The sequence below is a fragment of the Macaca fascicularis genome, chromosome 6 (assembly GCF_037993035.2).
Source record: "Macaca fascicularis isolate 582-1 chromosome 6, T2T-MFA8v1.1".
NCBI classification, from domain to species: Eukaryota; Metazoa; Chordata; class Mammalia; order Primates; family Cercopithecidae; genus Macaca; species Macaca fascicularis.
This window is the reverse complement of record NC_088380.1, coordinates 85,542,569-85,567,587: the sequence shown is the minus strand read 5'-3', so window position 1 is coordinate 85,567,587 and position 25,019 is coordinate 85,542,569. Positions and strand designations below refer to the sequence as shown.

Below are 25,019 nucleotides of genomic sequence, written 5' to 3'. Positions count from 1 at the left end.
GCAAGACTGCGTCTCAAAAAAAAAAAAAAAAAAAAATTTTAAATTATACATATCGTTCTTATTTGTGGCCCACGTTTCTATTTCTGTTGGACGGTGCTGCTTGAAATCATACTACCTCTGGTGAGCTCGCCAGTTTGGTCCCCAGCACATCGAGAGCACAACAGACAACTCATTGCCAGTAGTTCCCTGCCTGAGGTATAGCCTTCTTGAGATCCAGCTGCTACTCGAAGTAAACAAATGCACACAACCCCTACTCTTATTTTTAATTAACTAGTATATGTGAACTGGTAGGGCTTATTTGCAGATAAGGAATTTTAGAGGTTTGGTCAGAACATGTAAGAACTCAGTTGTTTTACTATAGAAGGAATATATGCAGTATAATAAAAATTTGATTTCAAAAGTTTATTCAAATCAAAACAAACATTTGGTGTATCTATGTTTCATTAAATCATTAATTAGAAGACTAAGGGCTATGACCTTTCTAACTTGTAAACACTGGTATTATAGAAGAAGTGATTGAGATTGCAAGAAGGATGTCTTTTTGTATTCTTAACCACGGTCAACTTACAGTGTTTTAAAAGAACCTATAGTGTACTCTGGAAATTTAAAATTTTTGTTTTAATGCAGTGGAAACTTAATGAAAAGATTCCTCAATGATCTCCTTCCTTGTATCAAGGACCATTTTGAACTAGCCCAATTCACTTAATCCTCGAGGGTTCCCAAAACTATATTTTCTTACCAACATTGTAAGATATTAGATACAGTGATTATTAAACCTCATCAAAAAAGAAAAATGTTGCTAACTTATTCAAGGAAGTTCAAGTATTTAGATTCAAATGGATTATGTGAATTGAGCAAATCACTAGATACTAGACTCCTAGGGTTTGAGCTCAGTGAAAAATATATATACAGAATTTCTAGGACTGTTTGGTGGAAATAAAATTAGAATTTCAGAAGAGATTCACACATATTGACAAGTATTTATCGTTATTTCATTTTCTCTGGCTGCAGTTTGAATCCAAAAACTGAGGATTTCTCTTAATTATTAGTCTAATTCAGTTTCACAAGATGCGTCAAACTGAAAACAAACTATTATCACCAAGAAGACACATTATTTCCTGACTTTGGAGATGAGTGTATGTGATTTTCAGAACTATTCTTCCCTATCTAGGTTGCCAAACTCTGAATGGTGCTGTAAAAATGCATTTTCAACACCTAAATAACCAATGTAGGGGAATAGCTAAATTAATTGAGCTGTTAAGTTTTCTATAATGTAAAATAATAAGTTAGATCTATTTGGACTTACGTAGATAGACTTCTAAAACATTGTCTAGTAAAAGAAGAAAGCCGAAGTATGCCATGTATCTGGAAACCGTAGAACATAAAGTAATACTATATATTTTTGTGGGTACATATTTACGAATGTATAGTAAACATTCTGAAAGAATATACATGTCAGACTAGTTGTTTCTGGGAGTGGGGATATTAAAGGGTTCAAAGGGATTTTATCCTTAGTTATAGAATTCTTTTAAACAAGGAATACATATATTATTTGTGCAGTTATTTAAAAATAAAAATAAAGAAGAGAAAATCCTTTCTCTTAAATTATCTGAGCTTAAAAGATGGAAGCCTGGAGATAGATTTGTGATAAGCCATTGCTGAGTACATCCTAAGGGTTCTTGATAATTTCAGTTGGTTAAATTACAATAGTTCGCTATTTCCTCCCTCACATTTTATGTTCCACAGTATCCAGCTGCTTGGGTTTCCCTGTATACCTTAGGGCTTCTGTCATCTGGGCTTTACTCAGTGGCATATTCCCTCTACCTAAACTCTCCTCCCCTCTCCACCTTAGAAATAGCTTTTCCTAGAAAGGTTTTCCTGGGGTTTCAACTAAGGTGATATTACAATCCACAGGCAACTGTACATGAAGACCTTTGCATCCATGCCAGGAAGTTGGACTTTATCTTTGGCAAAAGGGAGCCTTTGAAGGTTTTCAAGTTAAAAAAAAAAAAAAAAAAAAAAAAATATATATATATATATATATATATATATATATATATATATATATAAATATGTGACATCATTAGGTTTGTACTCTGGTGTCTTGGTTCCCTTTCCCCCTAACCATGGATGGTAAAAAAGGAGAATATAATATTTTAGAGCTCTGTACCCTGTTGAGGGTTGCTTCCTCTCTGATTTTCTCTTGGATCAGGTGGAAAATTTAAGGCTGCTTATTTGAATGACTTCTTAACTAGTCTGAGTAGTAAAAAAACAATCTTACCTAAACCCTCCCTAGTCTACCCCCAGGTTTTTACCTAAATCAAAATAGTGCCATTGGAACGTAAAATAGGGAGACCTACTTATTTGAGTTGATTATTATAATAAAAAGGAAATGATTGAAATGGCACCAATTGTTATCAATTATTATAACGTTATCCAATGTTCTCACCCTGGTTCAAGGCAAAGTAGACTACTTCTTCCAAATTTGACGTTCTCCCTCTGAATGGATGAGGCTAAGAATGACCGTGATGTTAATGAGTTCTTCTGAATCAGGTTTTACTGTGCTGGGTCACTTCTTTCATTAGTATGGGCTTGTTCTTTTGGGTGAAGTTGCGAGAAGGCCAACTAGAACTCCAGGCATTATCTGAACAAGCAAGATGTGTATCTCAGCTGCCCAATCTTGATTTTCTAAAAATGCCCTTGTCCTGGGCTATCAGAAATTGGACTGCTCTTGATAGCTTTTGTTATCAGTCAGAAGAGTGGGGCACATTATTATTAACTCAGTCATTTTTTTTCTTAATTGAAAGGAAAAATGGACTAACAATAGAATTAACAACGTTTCTCTAACTAGGTTGTGCCAGCTAGCTCAGTGTTACCTCTGATTCATGATAGATTTTTAAACCACTAGCTGAGTCTAAAATGTAGTTTATGTGACCTTTCATTTTTTTTTACTCCCAAGGGGGAAAAACTGAATATTATTTAGAAATATTCTCAATACAAAGCCCTTCCTCTGCTCTATCTTTGTTATTCTTCAACATTTAATAATTACAAACAGAATGCTAAGGAATCTTCTTTCCAATTCTACATTAACTTTTGTTACTTTAGGTTCATTAGAAGCTATCCTTTTTCTGGTAATATCATTTTGTTGTACAAAGATAATGGCTGCTCTTCCTTGAAGTTTTGCATGGTATTCATGTCTCAGAATAAGGCTCAATCTCCTTGACAAATGAAATTAAGAATTAGAGTTTTGTAACAATTCTAGATATTTTCCCTTTCTTAAAATTTTTGCATTATTACTAGCCCTTATTTGTCCTAAGTTAGCCAACAAGTTAGCCTGAAATATAAGTTTAAACACATCTAAGGGATTCCTTTTTCAGATTTTATTAGGATTGCTAAATTATTGAGCATCATAGACTCCAAAACTGTTCTGTTTGTCTTTTATGTATAGGAAGAGAGAAAAGATTAATTAGTATTTCCTAACCGGTCACTTGAACTTTAATTTTGAGGCAATATAGTATAGGAGGTAAAAGCAATTGCTTTGGTCCAGACATCCTGGGTTTAAATTATGTTCTACATCTTATTTACTTTCTCAGTTTCCTAGTTATATGATAATGATAATTGTGACAATACTTTAGTTATGCTGTGGTCCAAATGAGTTAGTATATGTAAATTGCTTATAATAGTGCCTGACATATAGTAAATGCTCAAAAGTGTCATTTTAAAAAATCTTGACCAACTTTTTTCTATCTTGTATAGTTTCTTATTTAAAAAGAATAGAGGCATAAATATATGCCTGATGTGTATATGTGTGTTCCAAGTGTCTGTCACTTGGATGGCCTATAATCCTACTGTTTGGTGTTACCCTTTCTATAAAAATGGCTCCAGCTCTAATTCCTAATATTGTAGGTTGTCGTGAGTCTTCCCCAGTATCTGTGAGACTTTATTGGGTGCTTAGGGTTCTTGTGCTGTAGTTTCTTGCTCCTGTTGAGTGATTATAGCCCCACTCTGGTTCTCCCTCTTACGGTCTATCCCTTTTATATGCCTGAAGTTTTCTTTTTTTCTCATGGTTTCAGAGGTCCACTAATTCGTTGCTCTTTTGTATGAAAGATTCTCATGTAAGGTTGAGGGATAACCAAAAAGATTAAGCATTGTACAGTATAGGCACCAACATTAACTTGAATACTAGACATAAGTTACCTTAAATTCTTTGATCTCATTGCCACAGGGAATTTTTCACTAGCTGTTTTCCTCAGCATGCCTTTGCCTTCTATCTTGTTGACTTCTCATAACCTGTCTCATTTTTTCCTTTTCTGAATCCTTCCAGACCCCTGAGCTTCTTCGCAAGAGACCATTAGCAACTTCCTAAATTCTTGTTACATAGAAAGTGAACTATTTGTTTTCCTCTCTGCATTCTTCCTTTCGCACAATTCCTAGTGGCCTCTGTCTTTCTGTATCAAAAAATAAAAACAAAAATAGAAAGGATCCATTAAGGAGTTTTCCCAATAAGAGGTGGTCCTCTTTAGGAATACTTCTTTCATTCTTCTAAGATAAAGTAGCACTGTTCAGTAAAACTTTCTGTGATTATGGAAATGGTCTCTAATCTTTGCTGTCAAATAAGGTAGTCACTAATTATGTGTGACTATTGAGAACTTTAAACATGGCTAGTGCAACTGAGGAACATTCAGTTAACTTAATTTTAAACTGAAGTAGCCACATGTGACTACTGGGTATCATGTTGAATAGCACAGTTTTAGATTATGTGCTTCAGAGTATAGTCACCTTTTTTTTTTTTCCTGTTAAACATCTATTGCCTTTAATTTTTTGAATTAAAATGTAAAAATTTGGGCTGGGCATGGTGGCTCATGCCTGTAATCCCAGCACTTTGGAAGGCTGAGGTGGGCAAATTATCTGAGGTCAGGGGTTCGAGACCAGCCTGGCCAACATGGTGAAACCCCGTCTCTACTAAAAACACGAAAATTAGCTGGGTGTGGTGGTGGGCTCCTGGAATCCCAGCTACTCAGGAGGCTGAGACAGGAGAATCGCTTGAGCCCAGGAAGTGGAGGTTGCAGTGAGCCCAGATCGTGCCATTGCATTCCAGCCTGGGTGACGAGAAACTCTGTCTAAAAAAAAAAAAAGGAAAGGAAAAATTTTTACTTCAATTTCAATATTTTTTACATGTAGTTTAGTGTATAGATATACTCATGCTTCTATACATGAGAGATTTTAGAAAATTGGTGGGAACAGTAGGTTATATCTAAATTAGAAGTCTCAGGAATTTAGTCTAGAAACAAACTTACACATAGGTATACAGGTTATTTTCTTAACACAGGAATTGGTTTTATTGTTTTATAGTATTAAAAGTTATTATTTGGATATTTGTTTAAATTAAAAGTTATGAAAGGATTTATGGGTACTGTGAAAAGTTTGGAGCCCATAACCTTCAAAGCTGCTGCTGCATTGTTGGAGATACTGTGGAAGTGGGTCTGGATCTGCTGAAGAGGTCCCACATTGACAAGACTAGAACCCCTAAAAAGGTACTGCTGACATCCAGAATTGTGCTACCCTGGCTTCACTTTTGGAGCCAGAGGCAGGAAGCTTCTCTTTTTCCTGTTTTTTGATCTCCTGCTAGTGTCTCATAATGGCAGAACTTAACAGGAAGCCAAATGGCAAGGAGGCTAGGAAATGTGATTTTCAGAGTCCCAGCCCCAAGTATAGAACGGAGTATAGAAGGGTGGGTGTAGGGCTGAGAGATAGTAGGTAAATGACCAGTATACCTTGCCAGAAGCAAGTAAGTATGAAAAATTAAGCAAGTGTGTGTGTGTATACCTGTATACATTTATGTATATATATCTTTTTTTTCTTTTTTGTACAAATGTTAGCTTATACACCATTTTGTGCTTTAATTTTTGTTTCACTTGTTAGATTTTGGAAATTGTGTTATATTGGTTCATGAAATGTCATAATTCTCTTTTTATGATTGTAGCATATTTCATTATATGAAATGTGCCATGATATAGTTCACCAGCCCTGTACTGATGGACATTTAGGTGTTTCCAGTCTCTTTCAATTAAAACAGTGCTTCAATGAAAATTGTTATATATATGTAAAATTTTGCACATGTGACCATCAGATAGTATATATTTCATAATTAAACCATAAGACATCTTTTTCCTATTGATAGACCTTTTGCTCATGATTCAATGTTTGGTTTTACATTTATGAAGAAATGCTGAAAATGTTAGATCATATGATAAAAACAGTGTATTCATAGACAAGGCCATCAAATGCAGAATATGGCATTAGGAATGGGCCTTGAGATTTACATGAAAGTTACAGGAGAATACAGCCCCTAGCTGGTCAAATGACAGAAGGAAGTGAGGTAGATAATTAAGCAGCAAAAAGCCTTAGGACTTGGCAGATACATATTGATGTTGGGATAATGGAAGAAGAAAAAACAGAATAAAGAGAAAATGTTATTGGCAAAGATGCCACCCAAAAACCTAAATAGGCCTGAAGCCCATGAAACTCAGTACAACAGAAAATGCCTCTTCAGAAACAGCAGAAAATTTGTTTTTAACATGACTGCTGACATTTAGGAATATTTTCTGGCCATTCCTTAACACCACCCATCATTAATTCATATTTGCTAAAAAACAAAATTAAACTACATATAATTTAAAATGAAAGTCCTCCTTTTCCCTGTTACAGATAATAGTTGTAGGCTTGATGTGATTTTTAAAAATGGATACACACCTACAAGTACACATATGTATGTATACATACTTTTTTTTTTCCAAGCAGAAAGGTTTTATGCTATATATAATGTTCTCCAACCTTCCAAATTTCCATCTTGAAAAACCAGTAGAGCATGATTCTCTTTCCAGGTAGCTGTATTTCATTCTGTTTAATGATAGCACACTGTTTCTAATTTTCATTTTTTTCTAACAATGCTACAGCGAATGTGGTTTAGTTTTCTACAGGTCAGGATTCTATTTTGGCTCTTCTTGAGCACCATTTTATGCTTTCTATAAGCAAGTAGTATCTAGAATAGTGATCCATTTGGACTTAGCAATATTCACTGTGTAAACACAGACTGTCTCTTCTGTGGACCTATCTAAAACACAGCTTTGAGTATGGTTCATTCAATAACTATAAAAGGGTGGATTTTATGTTAACTTCAGTATGATGGACCGAAGTTTTACCTGCTTCTGGCACAGACTTGCAATTTGAGGACAGAAGGATGAATACTATGTAGTAAAAAATATTGTGAGCATAAAATGATGATATATGTGATGCTTTTTTAGTTTCTCTGAGGAATAATAAGATGTAAAACTATTTAAAATACAAATGTATTACCTCAGGCTTCTTCTCATAAAAGACCATATCAAATATAAGCCATATAGGTAGTTTCCTATAGTCCTTTATCTCCCAAGATAGCTGGAAATGGACTGTGGAAGTTGTGGAAGTGCGTGAGGGGAAGCTGCTTAGTAAGGATGAGGGGCAGTGGGTCTCATAGACTGTGAGTCTAATCCTACCTGCAGCACACCCTAGCACTGAAACCTAGTCATACCATTTTCACTCCTCCATAAGTCATGTCACGTTCTTCTTTTAACTGAGTGTAGTAAAATCTGTTTATTTCACAGCCATATTATGTAAAGTCAAGATGAAGTGAGGTGAAACATAAGGATATTACCTTGAAAAATTTGCTAGTCATATGATTATGATGGTTCTAGTGATTAGGAATATTAGTGTGTTTGGGTACATCGGTGAGGGTTTATTCTTATGTTCTTTCAAGAAGATACCAACTAGTGAAAAAGTGGTAAGAGAAAAGTGATAGAAGGATGAGACATAGGTTTTTGGCTAACTTATAATTTTAGCAGGACATCAGAGTTTTGTTTCTCATAAATCTCATTAAGTACTATTTCTTATTTTTTATGAACCAAGGTAATATAAAATGTTGATGAACTGAAATTATCAGATAAATGGTGGCATAGATATACAAATTATTTGTGTTACCATTTAGGATAATTAAAATTAGGATCTGGCTTACATTTATATGATCTGGTTTATTGTTCATAGGTAGTTTTTCTAACTTCAAGTTCATTAATTCTTGGAATTTTTCCTTTTAGTGCTTCAAAATGGCTATTACATTATTATCATTATTATTATTAACTTTTTTTTTTTTTTTAAGACTGGCCGGGCGCGGTGGCTCAAGCCTGTAATCCCAGCACTTTGGGAGGCCGAGGTGGGTGGATCACGAGGTCAGGAGATCGAGACTATCCTGGCTAACATGGTGAAACCCCGTCTCTACTAAAAATACAAAAAAAACTAGCCGGGCGTGGTGGCGGGCGCCTGTAGTCTCAGCTACTTGGGAGGCTGAGGCGGGAGAATGGCGTGAACCCGGGAGGCGGAGCTTGCAGTGAGCCGAGATCACGCCACTGCACTCCAGCCTGGGAGACACAGCGAGACTCCGTCTCAAAAAAAAAAAAAAAGACAGAGTCTTACTCTGTCGCCCAGGCTGGAGTGCCATGGTGCTATCTCGGCTCACTGCAATCTCCGCCTCCCGGGTTCAAGTGATTCTTCTGCTTCCACCTCCTGAGTAGCTGGGACTACAGGCACATACCACCATGCCTGGCTAATTTTTGTATTTTTAGTAGATGCGGGGTTTCACCATGTTGGCCAGGCTGATCTCGAACTCCTGACCTCAAGTGATCCACCCACCTTAGCCTCCCAGAGTGCTGGGATTACAGGTATGAGCTACCGTCCTGGCCACATTTCTAATCTTCAAAAAATTTCTCTTTATTTTTTGAGAACAAATTACTTGTTTTACTTCAAGGTTCCCATTTATTTATACTTTATGTACTTAAGAACTCTAAAAATCCAACCAATTTCAGTGATTTTAATGGCACTTAACTTTTTTCATCTTTTTATTAAAGAGGATTTTTGTTTGTTTCTATATTTAGGACCACTTTCCGAGTTCCTGTTTTAAAACTTCTTTAAAAAGTCCTTTTGGGATAAGAATTCCTAACTTCTTACATAGTAGATGATGGAAAGAATTCCTTGCATTTTTTTGAAATCTGTAATTACAGTTGTTCATTTCTTAGTAGTATTAAGGGCCTCTGGGCATATTTTACTGATTGGGGTCTTGTTACATAATTTTTATTATTTAAGCTAAAAAAAAAAACTAAGGCATATACTTATATACAGAGGTTTTTTTTTGAGGTCTTTCTGGATCTCCTTATTTAAGGTTGTAATTCCACTTCATTGTTTTCCTGCTCTTTTTATCCCCCTTCTCTGCTTAGTTTTCCTTCACTGCATTTGTCACCTTCTCATATAAACACAATTTACTTTTTTGTTTGTTTCTTTGTTCATGGTCTATCTTCCTTACTAAGGTGTAATCTCCCTGAAGGAAGGGATTTCTGTCTTTTGTGTTTACTGCTATCCAGTGCTTAGAAAAGGCACTGTATGAATACTTAACCGGACACTCATCCAAAAGTATTTAGTCAGAACTTTTACTTTTTTAGAGATGTTGATCTTGTTTTAAATTTTTGTTATAGTAAACTCTAACTTAGCTGAAATGGAAACAATTAGAAAGTTAATGTCAGCATCTTTTAGAAACTCTTATTTTATGAGAGACCCATGTCGTCTTCTGCCAACACCCTCAAATCAGGAATGTATTTAAAAACTCAACCCTTAAGATATAATTTGAAGTCAACATATTAAGCCTAATCTCTTGCAAGTTTCTGGGTGAGTGGTGATAACTGATGTTCCTATTTAATAATGGTGGTTTTGATGTGCGTTAAGATCCTGAAATACCTTCTGATTCAATAAAAGAAACAGGAAGAAAGAAAAGAAAAACCTCAAAATTGAGTTATCTTCATTATGGGATTTTAATGGTGATCTGAATTTGGTATACATGATAACTCAGTGTAACAGGACACTAATTCTGAAATGACTTTAAATAGAAGCTTAATTTTCTGTTTAAATGATTCATTTTTACTTTTTCCATTTATACTACGAGCATAGACAATTGTTCCTTAGTTGCAACTCTGATTGTTCCTTTTTCCTAGTTATATGTATGGTTTCCAGCAATATGAAAACTATTCTGATTAGTAAGTTAAAATTGTTTGGCACAACCCTAAATACTTTGAATATTTTTATATGGAATATCACTGGAATTTTGTGGGTGCTGGTGACAATGATGATGTAATGAAGTTTTACAGGAATACCCTCCTAGGTAAAAGAAAAAAAAAATTAGTACCTCACAGTTACCAGGCACTTCCTGCATGTCAGTTACTCTTTCTTCCCACTCCCCACGCCCCCACCCCTCACCGCCCCAAGACGGAATTTTGCTCTGTCAGGCTGGAATACAGTGGTGCAATCTCGGCTCACTGCAACCTCCGCCTCCCGGGTTCAAGTGATTCTCCCGCCTCAGCCTCCGGAGTAGCTGGGCCACTGAGCCCGGCCTGTCAGTTACTCTTTTAAGTGATTTTCATGTACTAACCAGTTTTTTCCTCACAACAACCTTGTGATATACGTGACTATTACTAACCATATTTTATAGATGAGGAAACTGAGGCACAGAAGACTTAAGTAACTCTCCCAACTTCACACAGCTAGTATGTTAGAAAGTTAAAGTTTATGCCCATGTCCCATTCTGCTTAAAATGAAGATGTTTTTATTATTTTATGAGAGGGCATTTGAAGTGATGTATCAATCAGAATACAGCCACACCAATTAAAAGCATACTGAGAATTTCAACAGGGAATGTAATATATGGAAATAGCTAAACAGATTTAAAAGAAAGCAACAACAGCACACAGAAGTTACATAAAATCAATAATTGCAGTGAGCAATCACTAGGGCTGAGGCACCAAAAGGAAGAGCTTGCGGTTATCAAAAAAATGGGAGGAGAAACCTCAGAGAGCTGAATCTTAGACTTCTAAGGAAAGGGAGGTGTGTGGGACTGCTGGTACTTGAAGAGCTGAAATTTACCTTTAACTTCTGAAGAGAGATATTGCCCAGCTGTGCTGATACTTCTGAGCGGCACAGAGAGACTGGTTCTGGTTGTGTGGGATAAAGCTAGAATGGAACCAGCTATTGTCACAGCTATTATCACTGGATGAACTGCAACTGGGGTCACCCTGACAGGAATAGTAAGCTAACAGGAAACAAATCCATTCTCCCCTCTTCTTACTTCCAGCCTCTCTCTAGAGCCTCTCTTAGTTTATGGGACCTAACAGGAAGCCATTTAATGAAGGACAAAGGTAGTGTATGGATCTCCAGTCTCAGCATCTGAAAGACCACAGAAAGATGAATTTGAAACTGAAAGACTGGAGTTTACAACTGGCACAGTATGAAACAAATTCAGGAAAATAATGGTGACATCTCTCTGAGACTAATCCAGTCAACAACTCACTATGTAAAATGAGTACTTGGAAAACTTGGGTAAAAAATAATATGAAAATGATGAAAAATTCAAATATTGCCGTAGTATTTTAAATGGAAATATTATTACTTTGTAATATGTGTGGAAAAAAGTATTATTAGGAAAGTAATATCTCTTTTATTCATTTTAGATAAGATGGGAAAAAAACATCACATTGGGGGAACCACCAGGATTCTTACATTCTTGGTGGTGGTAAGTATCCTTTATTCCATTTTTACTGGCTTGATGATGCATTTCAATAGGCCTGTTTATGGTTTCATGCTTCCTTTTTATTTTTTCATTTTCTAAAATTTTCTGGAAGGTAGCACTTTTTAAAAGACCCTTAAAAACCAGCACTAGTGTAATTTAACTTAAATATACTACTGTTGAGTTCAACTGGAATTGGAACCAGTGTGTGGAATCTCCAACTGTAAGTACGATTCTATAATGGCTTGGGATGCCATAACGAAATACCATAGAATAGGTGGCTTAAATAGCAGAATTTTATTTTTCACAATTCTGGAGGCTAGAAGTACAAGATAAGTACCAGCATGATCAGTTTCTGGTGAGGGCTGTCTTCCTGACTTGTGGACAGGCACCTTTTCGCTGTGTCCTTACATATTGGGGAGAGCAAGCTGTTTGTGTCTCTGCTTACAAGGGAACTAGTCCCATCATGAGGGTCCCACTTTCATGATCTCATCTAAACCTAAGGATTTCCCAAAGACCCCATCTCCAACTACCATCACATTGGTAATGCCCACCCCCTCAAATCAGGAATTTATTTAAAAACGCAACCCTTCATTTCAATATATGAATTTGGGAGAGGGCTGGGTGTGGTAGCTCACCCCAGGTAGCCTGTAATCCCAGCACTTTGGGAGGACAAGGCGGGTGGATCACCTGAGGTCAGGAGTTCGAGACAAGCCTGACCAACATGGTGAAACCCCGTCTCTACTAAAAATACAAAAATTGGCCAGGCGTGGTGGCACATACCTATAATCCCAGCTACTTGGGAGGTTAAGGCAGGAGAATTTCTTGAACCTGGGAGGCAGAGGTTGCAGTGAGCCAAGACCAGGCCATTGTGCTCCAGTTTGGGCAATAAGAGCAAAACTCCATCTCAAAAAAAAAAAAAAAAAAAAAAAAAAATTTAGGAGAGGATACAATTCATTCATAGCAGATAATTTTCTTGTCTTGAAGTGGCCAATGAGGTTGGCACTTTTTCTTGACTCTCTGATTGTCGAACTAGTTATAAGATTGCTTTCTACAAAGTGGGCTATCAAGTCGTCAATGTTAGACCACCATATAGGTAATTATAAGCGTTGGCATGCCATTATAGCTTCTTCAAACCCTCACTTCTCCTCTTGAAGGGATTGGGAATGGGAGATAATAATCTGATTGGCATCTTTTATGTAATAGGTTAATCTTGTAATAGGCCAATTTTGTTCCAAAATAACAGCTACTCATCAAACTCAAATCTCCCCAGAACAAGAGGGGAATAAGTTACAAATAAGCAGTTAGTGAAATAAGTTTATCTTCATTTTCTTGCGCTGGAAAAGCATATTCATGAGAAACAGTGACCTGATACAGTGCTCAACAGATACTGAACTAATCAAATAGATTTTTTTTTTTTTTTTGCCTGGAAGAAGTAATGTTCATACTTTTATATTCCCTTGTATTTCTGCCACATTGTGGTATCTTTTAAAGTTTCATTTATTCATAGGCTTTGAGCATGTTTCTCCATGCAAACCTAGTAAAGTTTATTGCATTATCTCAATAAATACTTACTGAGTGTCTTGTATGGGCCAGATACTATGCTTGATACTATGGACACACCAGTGAATAAAACACACACACATCCCTATCCTCTTGCTGATAACAGTCTATGGGGAAAACAAATAATGAAGTAAGCAGTGAGAAAGAAGTATTTGAAGGGGATATGCAGAGTCCCATATAGGCACCTGCCAAATACATTTCACCTGGAAGAACTGATAGCTAAGCCAAGGCATTAAGTAGATATAAGAGTTGGCCAGAAAGGCATGGAGAGAGAGAGAAGGGGGATGTTTTGGATCAACCATACCATGTGCAGTGACCTAGAGGTGAAAGGCAGAGAGAGTATAGCACATGGGAAGAAAAGAAAGAAATTCATTATGTTGGAAATTGGGGTGATAGAGTGATTAGGGATGAGGCTGGATTTGTAAACTGTGAATTTGAATTTAATTATAAAGAGAATACAATGCAGATATTTTTAAGCAGGAGAGTAATACTGTTTGTTTATATCTTGTCAAAGAAAAGAGTAAAACTGTACAAAATTAGAAAAGATTTATTTTGAGCCAAATATAAGTGACCATGGGCCCTTGACACAGCCTTCAGGAGGTCCTGGGAAGACGTTCCCAAGGTGGTCAGGGTGCAGCTTGGTTTTATACATCTTAGGGAGACACGAGACTTCAATTAAATACATATAAGAAATACATTGGTTCAGTCTAGACAGACAAGACTACTCAAAGCGGGGGCTTCCAGATTATAGATAGATTTTAAAATTTTCTGATTGGCAGTTGGTTGACTTTATCTAAAGACCTGGGATCAATAGAAAAGAACTGTCTGGATTAAGATAAGTGATTATGGAAAGCAAATTTCTTATTGTGCAGATGAAGCCTGTAACAGGCTTCAGAGAGAATAGATTGTAAATGCTTCTTATCAGCTTTAAGGACTGTGTTGATGTTAACACTGGAGAGTATAATGAGGCAAGTCCCACTCCCACTTCCTGTCATGGCCTGAAGCAGTCTTTCAGGTTAAATTTTAAGAGTGCCCTGGCCAAGGAGGAAGTCCATTCAGATGGTTGGGGGACCTTACAATTTTATTTTAGGTTTACAACCATAGCCATATCACTCTAGTTCTGTAGAATAGATAATGGATGGAACAGGAATAAGTCCAGAAATAGAGGAGCACTTAGAAGGCTCTTGCGGTAAGGAGTAGAGAATGGTTACTTGAACTAGTGTATCATCAGTGGGGAGGAAGAGAAGCGGAAGGATTTGAGGGATATAAGCTTGAAGTAGAAGTGGTAGGATTTGGTGAAGAGTTCAGCTGTTTAGGTGTGCTGAAACTGAAATACGTGCCATCCAAGTGGAGATGTTGAGCAGGCAGCTTGTTACATGGGTCTGATGTTTAAAGGAGAGAGAGATGAAGCTGGGTGCAGTGGTGCGTGTCTATAGTAACAACTACTCAGGAGGCTGAGGTGGGAGGATCACTTGAACCCAGGTGTTTGAACCCAGCCTGAGCAACATAGTGAGACCTCATCTCTAAAAAAAAGAAAAAGAAAAAGAGAGAGAGAGAGAGAGAGAGAGAGTTGAGTGGTATTACCCATGAGTGGGGAGGAAAATGAGCCTTGTACAGAAACCTTGCAATATTAACATCCAAGGAATAAGGAGGAAGAAGAGGCTGTAAAGGAGAAAGAAAGTGGCCAGGCATGGTGGCTCATGCCTGTAATCCCAGCACTTTGGGAGGCTGAGGCGGGTGGATCACTTGAGGTCAGGAGTTCGAGACCAGCCTGGCCAACATGATGAAACCCTGTCTGTACTAAAAATGCAAAATAAGCCAGGCATTGGTGGCAGGCAGCTGTAATCCCAGCTACTCAGGAGGCTGAGGCAGATGAATCACTTGAACTTGGGAGACAGAGGTTGCAATGAGCCAAGATCATGCCACTGTACTCCAGCCTGGGTGACAGAGTAAGACTTTGTCTCAAAAACAAAAACAAAAAACAAAAAAACAAAAAAAAGAGAGACACAGGCTCAGCTAAAAAGGTAGGAGGAAAATCAGGAGAGTGTAGCATAATAGAAAACAAGAATAAGTGAGGGTTTCGAGAAGGAAGAAGAAAGGTCAGTAGTGACAACGGTGACTGCAAGGTAAAGTAATCAGAACATATATGTCCTTTTAGGATTTGGGGAAAGGCCATTAATGACTTATAAAGCTGAGTAATGGGCTAGGAAGCAAGAATGTTTCAGATCAAGAAGTGACTTTGAAGGTAGGAAGTGGGAAATGGTATATAGTCAACTCTTTAAAATGGTTCATCTGTGATGAGAAATGATACCTGGAGGAATAGTATAGATTAGAGAGAGAAGTTTTTAATTTTAGATGGGAGAGACATTTGCATGTTTAGTGTTTAAGAGAAGGAGACAGTAGAGGGGCAGAGTCTGAAGATACAAGGGGAGAGGAGATGTTTAGTGGTTTAAAACTCCACACAAGGCCTGAGAGAAGGAGGTCCAAAGCACAAATGCTGGGAACTGAGAGGGGAGAGGACCATCTCTACCCTTGTGGCAAGAGGAGATGCAGGGACGTTTGTAGGTTTGGTATCAAGAAGTTCATTTCTTCTATTCCTAATAAAATACTGTTCCTTATATGTCCCTGCCTTCTGCCAATCTGGAATGCTTGCATAGGGCTTTCCTTCTGAATTTCACAATTTCTGGAACCTAGATTAAGGTCCTTACCCCTAATGTCATATCTTCCTCAATCCTGCCACTCACTGTCTAAATGCATGAGGAATGTCCCATGGAGTATTTTGCATTTGACTAGAAGAGAGTTTGGAATAGAAGACAGAATAGAAATGAAAGAAAAGTTTAGGTAATGTGCAAATAAAAGGAAGGGTTATAAAAATTATAGTACATTTGTTCTTGGGCTGTTATTACACATTTAATTATGATGAACACTATATAATGACAAAAGAAATGTTTAAGACATTTTAACAAAGCAGGACATAGTTGTATGTACAGTGTAGCATAAATGGGCATTAAGAGTAACAACAAAGAAAAATAATTTTGTTTTAATATGGTGGGATTGCAGATGGATTTTTTTTTTCTGCAAGTATTTCTATTACTTGTAAGTAGAGCTTTCCCTTCTATCTTCCCAATTTTCTACAATATGTTCATGGTGTTTGTGGAGATGCAGGATGAGGCAAGGAGAAAGGAAAACATGTGGATTCAGTATCTCAGCTCCATTACTTATCATTTCTGCAAGATTTTGTTGTTTCAGTCTCAGTTTTACCATCTGTAAAATGATGATGAGTCAAATTGATCTAGGGTTCAAAAAAATTAGTTCTTATTCTGATAGCTTTTTTTTTCCTCTGCAAAATAGGACATAAGGGTACTGAGGGTAGTGGTGGTGGTGATGATGGTGATGATGAATTTTTAAGAGAGTGAAGGATAGTCTTTAAAGAAAAGTTTGAAATAATTCTAAATAGACCCAGAGAAAGAACTGAGTAGGAGCACACATAAAATATTGCCAGGCATTGTTTAAATCCTAGTTAATATTGTAGCTTATAAATGCATAGTGATGCCAGTATGCCCAGGAATGTGACTTTTCTGCAGCAGCAATTGGTAGTCCATGTATTTGCGTGGACAAGTTAGGTGGTTTTTTTTTTTTTTTCTATTTCTTCTATTAAAGAATTTCTTACTCAATACCATATACACTCGTCTCTTAGCATCTTTAAAAGAAAAAAATCTCTCTGAGTGCCATGCACGTGGTTTCCTTGGAACGTTATTTAATGCCGTCGTGTTTTTAATCTTTCTCCTGAAAGCATGCTGTACTAGAAGTCCCGTGGTGAGTGCAACCCACACTTGGTCAGTTGTGGTTGTGGGTTTCCCCTGTTTGTCTCATGTATGTAGGGCAGGAACAGGTGCGGTCTTTTGGTTCAGAGTTGTTCCAACGGTTCACTACAGTTAAGCATCATCATTGTGCTGTTTTCCTGGGGTGTAAGACTGGCATTTTGTATAATAGTATAAAAGTCAAATTGTCTTTTTATACAGTATTTATGATATCCAGATCTAGCCAGTCAATACTTAACTTTTTTTCCAAATGTAATTGAGTCTCCTCACCTGTTGACACCTTTTCATTTTGTGTGTTTCCAATGAAGTCTACAAATGGCATAAGAGACCATTTTAGGAGTCTGATACTCTTGGATCAGTGGGTTAACAAAGTGAGGATTTTAAGAGTTTTCTATTATAGCATTAATTTTTGTTTCTTGCACCTCTTTCTCTTTTACATGCTTTCTCATGAATTTAACTTATTCCTACACTGTAGGTGTTTGATAATAACTTACTCAATACTTTGGCTTTTTGCTTCTGTAGCTTTTTTTTTTTTTTACCTCAACTGTCAGACGGTGCAGCTTTAAATGTGCCATTTTTTTTTTCCTTTTTCTGTGGCTGTTAGATTCAGGGGATCCCTTCTTCCATGGCGTTGGTATTTTAAGTAACTTAATTTGTACTTAGCTGGAGATATCAAATAAATAAGTAATGGGCACATAAGTATTTCTAGATTAGATTTGTTCAATTTAAATCTAGTACATGCAAAATATATAGGTATAGTTTTTTAATGATTTATATTTTTTCCCCTAAAGCTACTGACATAGTCTTTGAGGTGCCTCCTTCATCTATATAAATCAATGATTCTGAATAGTTTTGGTCATGGGGTCCTCTGAGAACTGATGAGAGCTATGGATTTCATCTTTCAGAAAAATGCCCGGATCTTAAGCTGCCCTGATTATTGTGTTTAGCTAGCCATTACCATGGGCTTTAAATCCAGCAGATGCCTGACCTTCTTATCCTTAACTCTTTGGACCTGGACTTCATAATCTGTGCTCTAGGTTAGGGATTCAGGACTATAATAATTGTTGCCTTTTTATGTTGCCCAGGAAAGCTGTTGCTGCTGTTGAGGTCTACATGATTAGGATAACATGTATTCTTCAAGAACTTACTGCTTGCTCATTTGCTCAACCTAACAGTCCCTGCTGGATGGACCAGTTGTTAATTTTAAGACTTCTTCTCATTTCCATTTTTTAATAGAATATTTTAAATTAGAATTGTTCTGTTGTTTAAGCCTTTTCACCAAATATTTAAGAGTGCAAAACTGTGTTGCCCTCAAGGAAATAAATAGTAGGAAAGATAAACAATTTGGAAGTATTAGCCGGGCGCGATGGCTCACGTCTGTAATCCCATCACTTTGGGAGGCCGAGGCGGGCAGATCACAAGGTCAGGAGATCGAGACCACGGTGAAACCCCGTCTCTACTAAAAATACAAAAAATTAGCCAGGCGTGGTGGCGGGTGCCTGTAGTCCCAGCTACTCAGGAGGCTGAGGCAGGAGAATGGCGTGAACCCGGGAGGCGGAGCTTGCAGTGAGCTGAGATAGTGCCACTGCACTCCAGCCTGGGCGACAGAGCGAAACTCCGTCTTAAAAAAAAAGAAGTATTAAGGCAGAAATAGCTACTGGTTTAATAATAATGTATTATAGACTTGATATTTGCTAAGAGAGTAGATCTTAAGTGTTCTTACCAGACACACACACAGACACACAAATTATGTGTGAGAGATGATGAATATGTTAATTAGCTTGATTTTGGTAATCATTTTCCAAAGTATATGTATATTCAAACTTCACATTGTACACCTTAAATATATACAGTTTTTATTTGTCAATCATACCTCTATAAAGTTGGAAATAAAAAAGAAATATGTACTGGTTATAATAGCAACACAGGAACAATACTCACTTCAGTGTGGGAGAGTTAGAAAAGGCATCATAGAGAAAGTGAATCTGAGCTGAGCTGAAAGTTGAGTGAGAGAAGGGTAATTGGGGCGAGGAATCATGTGAAATCTCAAAAGGGATGATCATACACTCAAGTAATGACAGGTAGTTTGGTATGGACGAGTTCATCTATAAGTCCAGAATTAGGAAGTGATAAAATATAAAGAGACAAAAGCAGGGGACAGATTATGAAGTCCTGCATATATTAAGGATTTGGGACTATAGCCCAAAGATTTTAAATGGGGTCCCTGATGTGATCAGTTTTGTGGCTTTAGACACTCACTTGGCATCAACATAAAGATAGATTAAAGAGGGGCCGGGCATGGTGGCTCATGCCTGTAATTCCAGCACTTTGGGAGGCCAAGGCGGGTGGATCACCTGAGGTCAGCAGTTCGAGACCAGCATGGGCAACATGGTGAAACCCCATCTACTAAAAATGCAAAAATTAGCTGGGTGTGGTGGTGTGCCTCTCTAATCCCAGCTACTTGGGAGGCTGAGGTGGGTGAATCGCTTGAACCTGGGAGGCGGAGGCTGCAGTGAGCCGAGATTGCGCCACTGCATTCCAGCTTGGGCGACAGAGCAAGACCTTGTCTCAAAAAAAAAAAAAAAAAAAAGATGGATTAAAGAGGGTTGAGAAAAGAGGCAGAGACTAGTAGACTCAGGGGAAAAGTTGGCAAAGAGTGGGAGTGTTTGAAGATGTATGAAAAAGAGATACATATGACATATGCAAAATAAGCAGAATAAAGTACCAATGAGACGAGAGGCAAAGACCTCAGAATGGAAGAGGGGAATTTCTGCCTTTAATATAGGATAGAGAAATTTATGTGATTTACTTTCTGGAGCTTTTTTCCCTTGTTTCTAATGTGACTTCCCTAATCACTTTCTTTTCCTTTTTAGTTTACCCCATGCTCAGTACCCCAGTTTATAATACATTTAACTGAATCACATCCCCTTTGAAAACTTAGTTCTTGTTTGTACTTTTTGTTAAACATTCCCAGCTCTTACATTAGTTCCAGAAACAAAAATGCCAATAAGCTTCTTTCTTCTGATGTTAATGTTTTTTTACTTGTGCAATTTTAAAACATAGGCTTTTAAAAACTTTCTATTTCAAGTTTTAATTGCAGAAACTATAACTCTTGATACGATGCCTTTTATAACTCTCATATCTCTTGATATAGTTTGACTGTGTCCCCACCCAAATCTCATCTTGAATTGCAGTTCCCATAATCTCCACGTGTGGTGGGAGGGACTTGGTGGGAGGTAATTGAATCATGAGGGCGATTCCCCCTTTCTATTCTAGAAATAGTAAGTTCTCACATAATCTGGTGGTTTTATAAGGGGCTTCCCCCTTTGCTTGGCTTTCATTCTTCTCCATGCTGTCACCATGTGAATCTGCCATGATTATAAGTTTTCTGAGGCCTCCCCAGCCATGCTGAACTGTGAGTCAATTAAACCTCCTTCCTTTATAAATTACCCAGTCTCAGGTATGTCTTTATTAGCAGCTTGAAAGCAGACAAATACATCTTTTTTTTTTTTTTTTTTTTTTGAGACAGGATCACCCAGGCTAGAGTACAGTGGCACAATCATAGCTCACTGCAGCCTCCATCTCCTGGGCTTAAGTGATCCTCCTGCCTCAGCCTCCTGAGTAGCTGGGACTACAGGAGCATACCACCATGCCCAGCTACTTTAATGTATTTTTTTGTAGAGATGAGGTTTTGCTGCTGTTGCCCAGGCTGGTCTCAAACTCCTGGGATCGAGATCCACCTTCCTCTGCTTCTGCCTGCCGAAGTGCTGGGATTACAGGCATGAGCCACTGCAACCAGCCTATGCCAGCCGATACCTCATTTTTATTTAATAAAATAAAAATATAAAGCACCTTTTAAAGTGACTTTGGTTCCCTGTATTTATATCTTGAAATCAAATATATATAACATTGTAGAGAAAATAAGTTAAAATGTAAGATTATCCTAAGAATTCTGTTTTTTTTCACCTGGCAGTGGAAAGTCGAATCTTGTAGTATGCTAGCACTCTAGTTTTTTAGAACCTAATGAATAATATCAGGTATAGCTAAGAATAACCAAATACCCACAGGAAAACAAGTGCAATGGCGTTAGCTAGCTTACTAGAATGGTATAATATTTATAATTGGCTTACTGGTTTTTACTCATCTTCTATGTCTTTTCTATAACAGGCAAGGTATAACTGTTTGAGTTGAGTTAAACTAAGCATCATATAAGACTGTGTAGGTAACAACGGGGCTAAGGAGGAGGCTGATAAGAGTGAGAAGGGAGGAAAAGTATTAGCAAGAGAGAATGCGAAAAACATAGGCCATAGAGAATAAAACTAAAATTCAGCATGGAAGAAGAGGAAGGCATGTGGAAAACAGAGGAAAATTTGGTGGGGAGAGAGCATTGTAAAAAACTGAGGGAATCTTCATTTAATGTGAAGGACTCGAAAGAAAAATGAGGCAAATGTTACTCAAGTTAATTAGAAAACTTCTTTTTATTTCACTATACTAGCTATATGAGACTTTTTCTGTAATATTTTTAGTACCTTTAAGTTTCTTTTAAAATTACTTTTGTGTATGTCATGTCTTTGTCTCTGTATAAAACACTGTAAAATACATAACATTTATTTTCTCTTTTTACATAAATCAAAAACTATTTGCCCAAGGTCACATTTAGAGTTAGAATTCAAATTCCTGAATTGTAACCAGTGCTCATCTCAGTAACAGATATTTCTTAATCACAGAGCAGAATTCAGTGTCCCACTATTAATAAGTCATTAATTACATTTCCCATTTGAGCATTGTGAGTGGCTAATTCCAGGCAGTGTATATAAATGGGACTCAAAAGTTTTCTTTTCTGAGTCATGTCTATATTGAGGCATCTACGAATCCCTGGCAGCTGCATATAGGGTAAGGGGGTGGTTGCCATAGGATATTCAGAAAATGAGTTGGGGCATGGGGTCAAAGGTAGGCTAACAATGTGCTCACTGTCTTATCTGGGACAGGTATCCATCCCACTCTTATAATAGTTGATGCTGCTCAGACTGCTGAAACTGTAGAAACCTGCCCACAATCAGAGTAAGGAGTCTTGCATTAAGAATTCTTAAAACCACACTCATGTTAGAAGCAAAATACTGTAATAATTAAAAGACTCAAGCCCAGCTCTGCCACTGTGTGACTTTAGGCAAATTATTTAATCTAATTTAATCTAAGCTTCAGTTCCTTCATCTACAAAGTGGGGATAATAATTAGAAGGATTAGATGCTGAATATGTGATACTTTGTGTACGATGCTTGAATATAGTACTTAGTCAATAATGGTAACTATCTTTATTATATTTTAAAATAGAAATTTATTTCTAATACAGGAGTATTGTGAGAATTTTATAAAAATGAAGCAAAATTTAATACTTCAATTTTTAAAGGTATTATATTAATACAAGTTATACATTTGGGGAGGTTCTAAGATAAAGAACAGGTACATACACATTTCATGTGAAACTGTTTTTGGTCTTGTGAATGGATAGTTTTCTTTAATAGAGATTGTCAGTAACTAACATTCATTGATATATTTTTGGGACAAAGACAAATGACTTCCTTAGTTATTAAGACTTGAACTTGTAACAGCGTGGCTTGTTCCTCAGAAAAATTGTTTTCCATGGCATTTTATTGTTTTGTTTTGTCTTTTAAAAAATTTTTGTTTTCAGGTAGTCCTAGATCTGGCCAGTGGCATAAGTTGTATAATTATGTTAGCATTCCATCTTCTGGGACACATCTGGCATGTTTATTCACCCTTGTAGACTTCTCTGACAACCATTTCGCTTTCTGTGTTTCCTTGAGATATTAGCAAGCTACCTAAGTCATTTCACCTCACATCCTCAGGAATAAAAAGAGATATAGTGTTTGGATGAGAATCTTCAACTTGGGAATGCAGTATTTTCTCTTGATTTATAAGGGGAAGATTTTAATGATAATAAATGATATAAGATCAAAGATTTCAATACTTTGTAAGATTTGCTTCTCTGTGTTCAGTCTCTGTCTTCATTTGTAAAATATAAAATTTTCACTTGTTTCTGCTTAGGAATAAAGAGACTGTATAAAACTCTGAATTATTATTCATGATGATGAACCCAATACATTTCAAGGATAATATTTGCTTTCATGGTTTTTTTTTGTTTTTTGGAGTCTCGCTCTGTCGCCCAGGCTGGAGTGCAGTGGCCGGCTCTCAGCTCACTGCAAGCTCCGCCTCCCGGGTTTACGCCATTCCCTTGCCTCAGCCTCCTGAGTAGCTGGGACTACAGACGCCCGCCACCTTGCGTGGCTGGTTTTTTGTATTTTTTAGTAGAGACGGAGTTTCACAGTGTTAGCCGGGATGGTCTCGATCTCCTGACCTCTTGATCCGCCCGTCTCGGCCTCCCAAAGTGCTGGGATTACAGGCTTGAGCCACCGCGCCGGCCTGCTTTCATGTTTAATAGTTGTAGGATTAGAGGAACTGAGAAGCTCCTTAGTCACCAGCATCTCAGGTTGTAGAGAGGCAAAATTTGCATCTTTGGAGGTTCAAAATTTTCTGACCTTGGCCCTCTTGGAGATCAAGGAACAAGTACAGTGGATCGTCAGAATAGCTTACTAAAGTACATCAGTAAAATCCTTCCACGTAAGCACAAATCAAGTATTGCTATGAAACTTACCTAAACTAAAAGGCCTACTTCTTTCTCTAGGAGATAAGTCTGCATTTTTGTATACTAATCATCACATTGTCATGATATCAGCTAAAAGCATTTGCTAAAAATATTAGTGAAATTTTTATATATGCTATATAACTTCTACATCTAGGTGAAGTGAGCAGTTTCGGGCAAGTGAGCAAGCAATTTTGAATTCATCACTAGTTTTGGACCAACAGTTACATTTGTGCCATGGATTACATATCTTTTTTTTTTCTTGGGTAGTGTATGGCAGCATATTATATAGACCAGGTATTTAATGCATATTTGAGTATTACTAGAAGAAAATAGTTTTTACATTTTTTATTCGTGAAGGGTTTATAGAAATCTTCTGGTTTTAACCTCATTATTTTCTAAATAAGGCTATAACATTATAATTAAGTAATTTGTCTACTAGCTCACAAAACCAAGCATGGATTAATTGCAGAATGTGGACTAAAATAATGTATTTTGGTCTTACTGCAGCCTTTGTTGTTGATGTTATGATATGGCCAATTGTTCTCAAATATTAGGATGGTATTATACCAGTCACAATATAGGTTGAGCATCCCTAGTCTGAAAACCTGAGATCTAAAATCTAAAACTTTTTAGTGCCAACATGAAACTCAAAGGAAATGCTTATTAGAGCCTTTTGGAATTTGGATTTTCAGATTTGGGATGCTCAACCACTAAGTATAAGTATAATTAAAATATTTCAAAATCAAAAAAAAAATTAAATCTGAAGCACTTCTGGTCCTTATCTGGAATTTCAGATAAGGGATTCTCAACCTTGTTTTATAAATAGGCAAAATATAATTGAACTTTCTAAAAAGGATGAAATTTTGAAATGTCTTTCCTACCTGTGATTCTTAGAAGGAAGAACATACATATGCTTAATAAAATAGATGGGGCATGTGTTAAAACTTGAATATCATAGCACTAAAACTAAATTTGTATTTAATTTTTAATTTTATCATTTAAATGTCATAACATATCCTAGATTATAATAGACTTAATTATGAAACTTTGCTGATGAGTAGGGCTTTTTTAAAATTGAAGATTTACTGATCTTTAAAATGATAGAATAGACATTGTAAATGTATGGAAAAGAATACACACTTGTCCTAGACACTAAAATATGGGACCTACCTAGCACAAGGCTTGCCATGAGACATATTTTTGAAGGAGCTATTTCTTTGCCTATGTAAAACAAGATCATGTATAAGGAATACAAGATTCTCAGAAACACCACCTATAAAATTATCCTGTTTTAGTCACTTGTTTTATAATCTCTAAGCTTGATCTTACAAACATTTGA

The 25,019-nt window shown here is 36.9% G+C and overlaps 1 protein-coding gene across 50 annotated transcripts in view; it reads left to right on the top strand.

Moving 5' to 3' along the window:
• SSBP2 (single stranded DNA binding protein 2) overlaps window positions 1-25,019 on the top strand; it is a 329,283-nt gene that overhangs the window by 110,597 nt on the left and 193,667 nt on the right. For 40 of the 50 annotated variants that reach the window (XR_012413808.1, XR_012413807.1, XR_012413804.1 and 37 more), the window contains one exon: window positions 11,580-11,641. The exons of the other annotated variants lie outside the window; for them this stretch is intronic. Coding sequence is in view for 27 of the 40 variants with exons in the window: in XM_073993725.1 (XP_073849826.1) it covers window positions 11,580-11,641 (62 nt within the window). In the remaining 13 variants the exon portion in view is untranslated. The remainder of the gene's footprint in view (window positions 1-11,579; window positions 11,642-25,019) is intronic. 50 annotated transcript variants of the gene reach the window in all.